Source organism: Peromyscus maniculatus, chromosome X (assembly GCF_049852395.1).
Source record: "Peromyscus maniculatus bairdii isolate BWxNUB_F1_BW_parent chromosome X, HU_Pman_BW_mat_3.1, whole genome shotgun sequence".
NCBI lineage: Eukaryota > Metazoa > Chordata > Mammalia > Rodentia > Cricetidae > Peromyscus > Peromyscus maniculatus.
In genome coordinates this window covers 16094427-16107101 of record NC_134875.1, presented here as the reverse complement: position 1 = coordinate 16107101, position 12675 = coordinate 16094427, and the positions used below count along the sequence as shown (strand labels likewise).

The window sequence follows — 12675 nt, the reverse complement described above, 5'->3', positions numbered from 1 at the left end:
ACTAAAGCAGCAGCAGGTGATTTAGCAATGTATATCCTTTCTTCCCTACCCAAAGGACAAGGGCCAAAGACTTACTGTCAGCAGGACTTCCGGCCCACCATGAGGTACACTGTTCATTTTAGCCACCAATCTGTTTCCAGTACTTGCTCCTAAGACTCCTGAGATCAGGCCTCACTTAACCCATAGAAGAACATTTCTTTAGAATCAAGGATGAGTGAACTAGGCACTAAGCTCTGATTCCTTGCTCATCTAATGAATAGGAAAACGTGAATAAAAACATAGCAAACTAATTCTCATTCATTCTCTCTCTCTCTCTCTCTCTCTCTCTCTCTCTCTCTCTCTCTCTCTCTCTCTGTCTCTCTCTCTCTCTCTAACTATTCCCAGAACTCAGGCCTCTTGGCTTCATTAGTATGCATCCAGCACTTTACCCATAGATGCATTCACTGAATAACCATAGTGATAACCTCAGCCCCTAACCTTTGCATGTGTTTCTTGCTGAAGAGGTCAAATCACTCAAGACCTCACAACAGTCACTGTATTGGCAATTGAAGGCAGACAAAGCAGGGAGACAGAGAGTGACCCATAAGGTTGGATGGGGGAAGGGAAGGAATCCTGAAGAGACTGACTTCAGTAAGTTAGAAAGCATGTATTACACATGTGAAACGTTGGTAAATGACAAATGTTCATTAACTAGTGTCAGAGCAATAAGCAAGTCTTTAATATAAAAATAACTGTGCTTCCACCCGAGGAGCAAATTACATTTTACAGAACAAGTCTCATTCCTTAACTCATTTGAATTCCATCACACTGGATAAGAGTATTTGAAACTTTAACTCAGATCTTGTTTCTGAATACAGCACATTTCTCACAACAATAAAAAGGAAATATATTCTAAACCGAGTACTAATTGAATTGAAAGGGTACCAAAATGAAGTGGTTGAAGTGCAAAATGCAACACAATCAGATTTAGGTGAAGCAAATGGCTTGCTTGACAGCTAAGCACGTTTCCAGAAAGGAGTCTTTCTCAAGGCCTGAGTGTAGCCAGAGCAATATAAGGAGGCACGAAGGGAGATGTGAATATGCACATCTTTGTACTAACTTCAAGCTATAGTAAAACTTCATCTTTGGTCACTTAAGAATCAAAGAGTTTCAATAGGTCAAACATACAGATCACACAGAATGTACATCATAATCCCTCGAGTGTGTGGGCAGCAGTAAAAGACTACCATGAACATTTAATATGCATTTATTGAGCTGGCTGAGTTTTATATTCTTTTTTTTTTTCTGGTGCTAGGGATCAAAACCAAGACTTTGTGCATGCTTAATACACACTGTATCATCACTACATCTTAGCTGGGTCTTTATTTATACAATTATAAAATATGATCTTAGTAAAAAAAATTCACAAGTTTCATACTCACCTCAATTTATGTACAGCCATAAAACATCAGTTGAATTCATGGAGATGTTGTAGCAACCTTTTGTGAACTGTACATGCAAATAGGAAATTAGAAACTTACTTCCTATCACTAAATTGCATCTATAACATTTTGATATCAAATTGATACTTTAAAAAAAAAGAGGCCCAAATATCAATTATATCATACCAAAGTTTATTGATTACATCAAACGAAAATTTCTGTAATGAAAAAGGCAAGTTGCATTCATAAAAGATGGCATTCACGTTCATTTTAGAAAGCAACAAAGTAGATGTAAAAAATTGCTTAAGTGAAAAATGTAATATTGCAGTTCCATTTTACAAGCTGAAAAATGATTTTATCAACATCTGCATAAAATCTGCACATTTATATACTGCATGTTATTAAAAAATTCCATCACTAAATTATGACTTTTGCAAATTTAGGCTTACATTTATACTGTTGCTGGTGTATATGTAGTAGATATGGAATGAATATTTCTGTTTAATAGGCAACATCCTCAAACAATAGACAACAGTTTGGAAAATACAATGGACATTTCGATAGGTCAAAAAAAATCATTCAAATTATGGTAATATGGTCCTACTGTTTTCTTATTGACTTCTTGCCCTCTTCTGATATAAGAGTGGTTAGATTATAGTGCTAGGAATACTGGATGGCTCATTTCAAGTTACTTCATCTGATAATCTCATGCTAGCTATGTTTCAGATCATTAATAAAAATCTTTCAAAAAGCAAACCCATGCTCCTCTGATTTGAGCTGCAGTGTACAATGTAATGTGTAACTGAGATATGACTCTAAATACCCCTCACTTGCTTATCTAGATTTCTCTCCACTGCCACATGTCACACATATTCAGTTTTATTTCTACTATCCTGGATATCCTGATTATATCAACTCCTCAATTATTCTTCATTAACTAAGCCTCTCTATTTGGCTCTTATAGTTATTCACAGTCCTTATAGTTCTGATGTAAAATAACAATACAGCAGCAACAATGACAACAACAATAACAAAATAGCAAAGCTTTCCTGGGTTAGATGTTTTAGCTCTTTGGAATAGGCAAAGAATAGAAAGACTTTGCTTTCAGCAGATCACCTCAAATACAGGCTACAATAGCACACAGCACACCTAAGCTGTAAATGACATTTAACAGAATACTCAAAAATAATACTGATAGACAAGAACAAATTAAATTAATTATGGAATGGTTTCTGGTAACTGAAATTATGACCTTTTTAGAATTTAAGAAATATTACATCTAAACATCAACATAATATATATGGAAGAATCAAATGTGCCATATGGACTATATAAATATACTGGAATAGAATGAACCTAATACTTTCCTACATCAAGGTACAATATAAACATCAAATAGTACAGGCATGACAGAAAGACAAAAAAAATGGAAACTGATAGAAAAATATTTTCTAAATATCATTTTCACTTAGCTTTCAAATGTGGTCCCTCTATCGAATAAAGACATTTCACACTTACTTCATGTTTTAAGTGAACTTATTAGGGGTTAAAACCTCTTTCCTATCTAGTAGTTTGAGGATCTTACCAAGGTCCACCTAATAGTTTAGAATTAGACTACTTCACTGTCTCAGTTAGCTACAGGAGACAACATTCATGTCCCAAGAGTCATGGCTCTTACAAGTTGAACTGTTTTGGAATGGATCTCTCCCCTACCAAATTGGTAACTTAAAAAAAGTGCTGTATATATACACAAACACAACCTCTTTCAAATAAAAACCGTTAGCAGTTTAAAATAAGCTATTCCTCCTCTCTTTGCCACATAAAATTATAAATTGCCAATGTTAAGAATGGCACTTATTTTTATATATTTAATCCATCTTACCTCATCACCCAGCAAAATTGACATTGGAAATATCTTATTGCTTAACTGTTTTGAGGGGCTACTACCCAACTGACCAAAGTGTTTTTTTTCAAGTTTAAATATATAAGTGGTGTGTAGTTCAGAAGAAAACAAACCAAATAACCTTTTACAACCTTGTTTCTACAATAATACCCAGAATTAACAGTATCGCACAAAGTATTCAAGGTATTTTTTTAGAAAGGGTATTAGAGACCAAGACAATTAGCCTATGAATGAACAGAAGATGAACTATTTTGTCTGATGCAGTATTATCATTTAGTTCTTCTGTATTTTCAAGTATTCCGTTTATATTTTGAGAAAAATAAGATAATCATTCAGCAGGAACAAGAAATGTGATACAAACAGCCTATGTCTTTTGTCAGGCAAAAAAGTTAACACTGTTTTAGCAAAATCTGTTCATTTCCATTGCATGGCTTCTACTTTATACTACTATATTTAAATCCATTCACGAAGTCAATGGGTTAAAAGAGCACCCATTTTATAGTTACTTTATTCTATCTAAATCCAGAATTCTAAGTATGCTTACTTTAAACTTTCATATAATTCTTAACTTTGGCCATAATGGCTACTTACAATAACTGTAAATGGTTAGGAGAGTTATTTGGTATTTTAATGGACATTTATTCTGAACCCTACACAAGAGAGTGGTTTTTGTTGCATATTGAGTATCCTGAGTTAATATCTTTTGTAGTTGTTCCTTCATGCTTTCTTTCTTTAGCTGCAACCACAGTCAATATGCTTGTAGGACAACAACATGGGCAGTTCAAGATTCAGATTCTGAAAAGGTTAAAATATAGAGTTACAAAATTTATTTTGGTAACAACATATAACCATCTGTTTAACATTTTCAAAAATAAAGCAAGTAGTAAATTTTGTTATGAGAGTAAAGCAACTGTTTTAACAAAAGTGCCAAGTTTTATTCACATGCAAGAGGGAAAAAAGTGACACAATAACTGGATTTCTAATTTTTTCTTCATCTGTCAGCTGAATAGTTCAGGCTTGCTCTTTGCTTTTGGATTGCTCCAGGGCTCTCCTAGTAGGTTTTCCCACTGGGATTGCCTATTAAGCTGGGAGCTGCTGGAATACAGGATCATGATAGTTTTATCTCTAGAATCTAGTAAAATGCTTGGCATGTAGTAAGATGCTCAGGAATTGAAGGAATGAATTGCTTATTTTTTGATGTGTGAATTATCTTTGAGTATGTATGTATGTGAGTATACATGCATGTGTGTGTACGAGCATGTAGAGGGCAGAGGTTAACCTCTGGTGTCATGCTTAGGTACCATTCACCCTTTTTATTATTTTGAGACAGGAATTCATTATGTAGCCTTGACTAGCCTTGAGCTCACAGAGATCCACCTACTTTTGCCTCCCAAGTGGTGAGATTAAATGTGTGCAGCATGACACTCGGCCCTCACTTTTTTAAAAACAGGGTCTTTCAGTGGGACCTGGGCTTGCCAATGAACTATGTTGTCTAGGCAGTAAGCTGTAGGAATTCTCTTGCTTTTTCTTCCAAGGAATCCTCTTATTTCTGCCTTCCCAGCATTCGGATTACAAGTGCACCAGCATACCTGGCCTTTTCTGACTGCTGGGTCTGGAATTCAGGTTCCTATGCCTGCACACCCACCACTTTATGGCCCCAGCCTCTGGATTTGTGAATTTTGAGATGTTCAGTTTTGGAAATTTTCTGTGAAAATACTCCTTTACTAAAAAATCCACCACCCATAATATCAAAGTTATTTTTTCTTTTTGGTACATAATTTACTATGATTCAAATGACTCTTCTTTTTCTTATTCATCATCTACTTAAAAGAAAAACCAGAGAAATATCCCTAGTAAATCTGCAGATTCTTCTCTCTCCTCTAAACATCATTTCATGCTGTGATCAGGATGGGGTATAATAGACGACCTGAAGTTATGTGTCAAGAAGAGGGGGTATATATTTGATTCTCTATGATAAAATCAAGCTTTAAAGTTTGTGTAAATGTATTTATTTAGAGTGTATTATGTGTGCACATGCCATAGTGCATGTGTGGAGGTCAGAGACCAGCCTTCAGGAGTCATTCTCTCCTTCCAACATGTGGGATTGAACTCAGGTGATCAGGCTTGGCAGCAAGCATCTTTATCTGATGAACCATCTTGATGGTCTAAAACTCAAAAATTTTGAATTACAGTAATGGAAGCAGGTCTTAAAATGGTACTATTTTGTTCCCATTCTGGGACACTTTTCTTATCATAATTGGACTATAAATTCATTAGAATACCCTCAATTTCTATTCATGTTTCCCAGTCTTCAGGTCATAATGACTTTAACCAAAATAAGGTTGCCACTCACCCTGAGAATATGTGAAAGAAATCAGGTCGTCCCCTTATCTACCAAGGAACAAATTCAGTGGCTGAATTGCCAAATATTTTCCTTGAAGAAGAACTAATGCTATATGAAAATCAATTCCTGGAAGAAATAACTACATTAAAAGTGAAAAACTTTTTAAACTTTTTTTTTTCAAGACAGGGTTTCTCTGTGTTGTTTTGGTGCCTGTCCTGGATCTCGCTCTGTAGACCAGGCTGGCCTAGAACTCAGAGATCTGCCTGGCTCTGCCTCCCAAGTGCTGGGATTAAAGGCATATGCCACCTCTGCCCGGCCTTTTTAAATTTCTTAAGTTCTAGATATTTTTGTTGAGGCCCTGGAGAGGCCAAAAGCAGTAGCAGTGTCTGCTACTCAGCAGAGCCCCCCAACCATAGACCAAGCTAAAGAAAGCAATCCAGGGGGATACAAAATTAAATGCAAATACTATAGCTGAGATGCATCTCATAGCTTACTTAGGACACAGCAATCTGAAACAAAATGGCCAAAGATTTTGAAGGCTATTAAGAAGTAAACTCATTACTAAGAGGAAAAACATGCAGGTGAGTCATTGACTGCAGCAAAAGAAGTATGCTTCCAAAATAACACTGCAGACACAGAATGTGGTGAATGATAGGAGGTGAAAGAACCAACAGATTCAATCTATTAAAATGGGCTAAGGTAGAATCATAGATTCAAGTATATTGTGCCATAATTTTATTCATATGATCACATTTTTTTCCTTTTCTTTTTGGCTTTCTTGAGACAGGGCTTCTCTGTGTAGTTTTGGTGCCTGTCCTGGATCTCGCTCTGTAGACCAGGCTGGCCTCGAATTCACAGAGATCTGCCTGGCTCTGCATCCCAAGTGCTGAGATTAAAGGCATGCGCCACCACTGCCTGGCAATCACAATTTTTTATGTGCGCATAAAAATCAGCCCTGTTATAAACTGTACTGAGTTGCTTGTAGACAAGTTTATAAGTGAATTACTTGGGAATTACTCCAAATTCCCTTCAATGGATAAAATACCTTTCAGGGCCTCGAGTGTCAGAGTCCTCTGAAGTAGGAAATACAGATTGCACATGAAAGAAGTCATTTTGAGTTCTAGGGTCCCTCTCATGGTATATTAATTCCTCTAAAATATTTTTGAGGTAAATAAAACCAATATTATAAAATACATTTTTTTAGAAACATGAACTAGGAAACATTTTGTCAATAAGCATGCATCCCCCTGAATAGCTAGGAAAGATTTTACCTCTGAGAGCTGAAACATTTAGCTTGAATAAAACTTGACATTAAAAATGTTATAATTAGAAGACTGGATCATTAACATATATTTGGGGATTAGACGTTTACAAGGACATTAAAAGTGTAAACCTACAACACAGAGACACAGCACATGAAGGTACAAACACATTTGATTATCTTCACATAGTTCCCAGAAAAACATGCAATGCTAAACTGACTTGGTATTATACAGATGCAATTTTGGAATATTTCTTTCTCCAAATCATCCTTCTAAGTCAAATTATATTATTTCTAAATCAATATTAAGTATTTTCACATGATGGCACCGCCACAACAATTTGTCCTTCATAAATTAAATATATTGTATTAACATTCAGCTCTGAAAATATCATCATTACGAGTTTCAGCAAATTTAAAATATAAATTTCTCCATATTCCAAGCAATGCATCTTTATATTTTTGCAAAGAATAGTATAAAGTTCACCACACCAACAGCAGAGAAAATTTAAAGAGTGATATTTTCATTTTTTCTTTATAATGCTGTTAATCTGTTTCTTTAAAGCCAGCCCACTTGTTTAACACTAGGTACCTGTTACAATATATTAGATTCGTCTGAGAATGTTCGTAAAAGAAGAGGTCTGACTGAAGGTCTGGCGGATAATGAGTCAGATGCCCTTCTACAGCTCTGATTTCTCTGTAATAGTGAGGCAAAGATACTTAAAGCATTTGAAGATAGGTTAACCTACCTGGTGATTAAAAATGTAGGAGAAAAAAGAAATCATTTCCTACAGACTACTTTCCTGGCCCCAAAGTACAAATTATTTTACTACACAGAAAATGCATAACATTCAAATGAATACATTTTAAGGACCAAGAAAGTCTCCAATTAAAATTTTTTTTTTTTGTGGTAGAAGTAAATGATATTAGCAGTATGCAGAAAAATTGGGTTTCTGGGATGGCACTGGTAGGTTATATGGTAAGATGAGTCAATATGGCTTGATTAATGAACCTTACCATCCTTTTGGTGAACACCTCTGAGAGTTGTGCTGGTGCTGAGTGTGTCAAAAAGGAGAAATTTGTGCAAAATGCTCTTGTCCTTATGAACAGGCTAGGTCTAACATCATGGCTTCTATATTGCATACCCCATATTACAAAGTTATAGTTTAAGTGTTTGAAAATTACTCCCTCTCCAGTAAGACAATTTAGAAGGTGAATAAATGATTAAAAGAAAATGACAAGATATTTTAAGTATCAATAGAAAATATAAAAATGAATCATGAGAAGTAACTTTTTATGAAGAATCAGAAATGGTGTCAGGCAATGAGAATGCAAGCAAGTTGGTACATTAAGAAAGGAAATCACCTTATTCACTCCAAGAGAAACTGTGATTGCTGGAAGTTTGAGAAAGCATGAAGATAGTAGATGTTCCTGAGGAAGGGAGGCGTTTCATTACCTTGTTCACAATTGCACAAAAGGTGGAAAATTGCAGTAGAAAAGAGAGAAATGCAGAAAGCATAAAAAAGAAAAAAGAAAGAAAGAAAAGAAAAAGTAAATATTCTCTCAGATGTAAAACATTTAAAAAGAAACCTTAAGAACTGGAAGTAGAAATGACATGTTAGTTTTGAAAACGTTACTTACTAAAGTAAAAGTAGAGTTAGTTAGAAATAATCTATTATATGTGCCAGCTGCTGTTTTCCTGTATATCAACTTAAATAATTTTGTTAATGGGAATATACTATTTTAAATCAAATAATTCTAATATGCCTCTTACTAAAAAAGGTTAATCTCTAATCAATAATTCACTACCTTATGTTTGTTCAAAATCCATTGGTCAGAGAGCTATGTTCATGTTCCATCACAAATCACTAATGTACCTGAAGTAACTATCTTTCCTATTCAATTGTACAGACACATTATGAAAGAATTGACTGCTCCTTAGGCAGCTACAGGTAAAAGAAAAAAAAAACTAACTAAAACCAATATAATGAGAAAACATTTGGTGGTGCAACCATCCTACCATTTGCCTCTGAATTAGTGGTTAATTTCCTTTTTTCTAGCATAGTTTGATCAGTTTCACTATTTTTCTTACATAGGAGACCTCTTTACAAAAGTAGGCTAAATTTTTCTGAAGTAAAGTACACATTTTTCAAACTCAAAAAATTAGAAATTGTAAAAATTTAATTAGAAAATCTAAGCGATTCTTTTTCCTTATCTGAAATCATAACATAATTTGCAAAGTTAGCTCTGGCATTGCCCATGCAAGACAGAAGGTGGGAGGTCAACTATGGATAGGGATGAACTCAACAACTCCGCTAGTCAATATAAGCCAGGTTAGCCAGGTGTGGTGGTACACACTGCAGTCCAAGCACTCAGGAGGCTGAGGCAGGCGGATCACTATGAATTTGACTCTGTTCCCAAAACCAAAAACAACTAAACATCCACCCAAACAATCAGAAGATTACTCTTTATCTTTTTACTCATTAAAGAAAATAGGCTTAGGAAAAGAAAGTAGCTCAAGTGATTGTACATATCCAAGAGAGTTTAATAACCAAACCTTTAAATACAAATACTTCCGTTTTTGTGTTTTGATATAACCATACTTCTTCCCATTTATATTTTACTTTAAATGCAGAAGTTGGGAACATGTTGGAAGTATACAAATTACCAGTTGATAAAACTAGAGAAATATTTCAGATTCTCAAAGAAAAAAATCTCTCTTCTGTTTTTTGGGCAAAAACCCTGTAATAAGATTGACATGATACCATGTCCCCATTCCCAAGCTTAATGTGCAAGCCTATCTATTTAGAGACTGCAACTATAAGCACATTTTGTTGTGTTCAAAAATCTGTATTCAACCTCCAGAGATAAAAGTAGTACAGAAGCAAAAGTTTTAGAGGCCAATAGATTAGGTGCTTAGAGACTTTATAAAGAAAAAAAAAGGAAATATGAACATACAGAAAGCAGTAGAAAGCATGACATGAAAAAGAGTATTCAAAACAATAAAAAACAGAGCTAGCAACTGGTAGTGGTAGGGGAGAACAGGTGATGATGAGCTAAAACAGTGTAAAATGTACACATTCCTTTGCAGTCATCTATAGAGCATTGAAACCAGCTCAAGTATTGTATGCCAAAGAGGCCAAGGATAAAGGCTCGTCCCAACAACCATGATTTTAGGATTTTTCCATACAATAGTATTAGAATGTAATTTTATTTTCAGTAATACATTTTTTTCAGGAGTACTGCCTTCTGAATACATGATTGTATATGACACTGTAAGTATTGCAACATGACATCATTATTACCATTTATTATTAAAATGATGCTAGATTTTCCAAAATGCATTCTCTGGGAACTTTACTCAGGTAGTTGACATTCTTTCTTTCCCTGTGTTCTCCTCTTCAACGGCTTCATATCTATACATTGGAATATTCCCTTCATATTTTGTGTAGACATCTCACACTAGGCATTGGGATGTTACTGGGTCATTTCCTACTAATCAGATTACTCTTTTCATGTCTAGCAGGCCGTGAAACCTCCTTTTAGATTGAGGCAGATTATATGAGAAAACATTATATAACGAAAGTTGGAAAATCTTCTTGCTGGAAATGTAAAGTAAAACATTTACTACTTGCCTAGAAGGTACAGGGGTATTTCAATGATTTACATGGAGGCTATTGTGTTTATATGAGATATAGCTTCCTGAAATACTTCAAATCTTAAACTTTAAAACTCATTTTCAGGTGTTATCTTGCTTCTTCGCTGTTCAATGCTCAATGGTAGTTCCATCAAACATTGCCAATAGTATGGTTATAAAGCATTGTCATTTCATAAGCTAAAGAAAAGCTTTACCTTTTTTTTTGAGACAGGGTTTCTCTGTGGCCTTGGCTGTTCTAGAACTCACTGTGTAGTCCAAGCTGGCCTCAAAATCACAGAGATTTGCCTGCCTCTGCCTCCCCAGTGTTGAGATTTAATGTGTGTGCCACCACCGACTAATGTACACTTTACTATCTTTAAAGATGGGGCTTTAGCTCAAAAATTAACATCTTTGCTGAAAATTAAACTGAGAGGTAAATTGTTGACCTATAACCCTTGAATTAAGTGACTTGAGTGAGCTTATTTTCATTGAACAAAGGCAGGAATGCCTGCCTAACATGGCATAAATGCATAGATCAGAGAACAACTTGCAGGAAGGAGTTGGTTCTCTCTTTCCACCATGTGGGTACCACGGATCGAACTCAGGGTCTCGGATTTGGCAACAAATGCCCTTACCCTCTAAGCCATCTCACCAGACCTGTGAGCTTATTTTCAAAGATATATTTTTAAAAATTAAAATTAGAAATTTGTCACTTATAATCATTTATAGTTTACTTAGGCTTTTTCATTGATGTGCTTTTGTTTTTTTAAATTTTATTTATTCATATATATGAGTTCTCTGTCTTCATGCACAGTGGAAGAGGAAATCAGATCCCATTATAGGTTGTTGTGAGCCACCACATAGGTGCTGGGATCTCTGAAAGAGCAGCCAAGTGCTCTTCACTGAGCCATCTCTCCAGCCCTCCTTTTTTTTTTTCTTTTCTTTTCTTTTTTTTTTTTTTAAAGAGACAGGGTTTCTCTGTGTGTAGCTTTGGCTGTCCTGGAACTTACTCTGTTGACCAAGCTGGCCTTGAACTCATAGAGATCTGCCTGCCTCTGCCTCCTGAGTGCTGGGATTAAAGGTGTACACCACCACTGCCCAACAAATAATATGTTTTTCTTTCTAAGTTTTTCTTGAGACACATAAATATTCCAAAAGCTATTTTTATCTCCAGCCCATTGGAATTGCATTTATTCTTTGGTAATTTTATATATGAGTGTAAGATATTTAGATCACATTCATCTCCCCTTCCAATTCCTCCTACTCTGCATTCTTTATTTTTTTAAGATTTATTTTATGTTTAAGAGTATTTGCATGTTTGTCTATAAATGGTAAGCATAGATGGCAGCTGTGTAGGTCAGAAGAAGGCATCAGATCCCTTAGAACTGTAGTCACAGATGGCTGTGAGCTACTATGTCTATGTGGACCTGCGTCCTTTGCAAGAACGTGCGTTCTTAACTGATGAGCCATTATTCCATCCCCGTGAGCATTATTTATAATGCAAACATCATAACAGATCTTAGCAGTTCTGGGGGCTGCCGTTATTAGCCTTTTTTACTGGAGATTTTAGGAGGAAATTACTCCAATCTTGTTATGCTATCAAAAGCCATATAATTGATTTCATTATTATGTTTTATATCTGCTTACTTACTGAAGGGTTCAAAATGAACATATCTTATAATGTAACTAGAAGGAAAGCTCCACAGAGCTGGGGGCCATGTTTGATTCATCCCTGAATTATCACCACCTACTCTAGTAGCTAATGAATGTATCAAGGATCCTCAGACAATATAAATTGAATTGATAGGAACCCAAAATAAAGATGCCTTTATAATTATTAAATATATATTAGCTTCTTTTTCAAACATCATAGAGGCATGTTCACTACCTACTGTTAAGTCTCCTTTTAAAAACATCTTCTAAGACCCACTTGTGGATAGCACTGACAGGTTACTTGCTGCAGACAATTCTAGAGTATGTAGAGAATGTGTAGTATGCTTACTGGAGTTAGGGGCACCTTTTACTCCAGATAGGGATACACATTTCAATTTCACCCTATTACAGAATCTGCTAGGCTCTGAGCATGACCCAATGTAAAGTAATCTTCTG

At 35.3% G+C, this 12675-nt stretch overlaps 1 protein-coding gene across 8 annotated transcripts in view; it reads right to left on the bottom strand.

The window, feature by feature from the left end:
• Nucleotides 1-1592: 1592 nt before the first annotated feature.
• The window catches only part of Atp11c (ATPase phospholipid transporting 11C (ATP11C blood group)), a 201105-nt gene continuing 190022 nt past the window's right edge, over nucleotides 1593-12675 (bottom strand). For 5 of the 8 annotated variants that reach the window (XR_013047942.1, XM_042268650.2, XM_015987375.3 and 2 more), the window contains 2 exons: nucleotides 7522-7626; nucleotides 1593-4119 (listed from right to left, as the gene is read on the bottom strand). Coding sequence is in view for 6 of the 8 variants with exons in the window: in XM_042268650.2 (XP_042124584.1) it covers nucleotides 7525-7626 (102 nt within the window). In the remaining 2 variants the exon portion in view is untranslated. Of the gene's footprint in view, nucleotides 4120-7521; nucleotides 7627-8294; nucleotides 8386-12675 lie in introns of all 8 variants that reach the window. The other 3 variants (XM_015987381.2, XM_042268653.2, XM_042268651.2) reach the window with 2 other exon arrangements.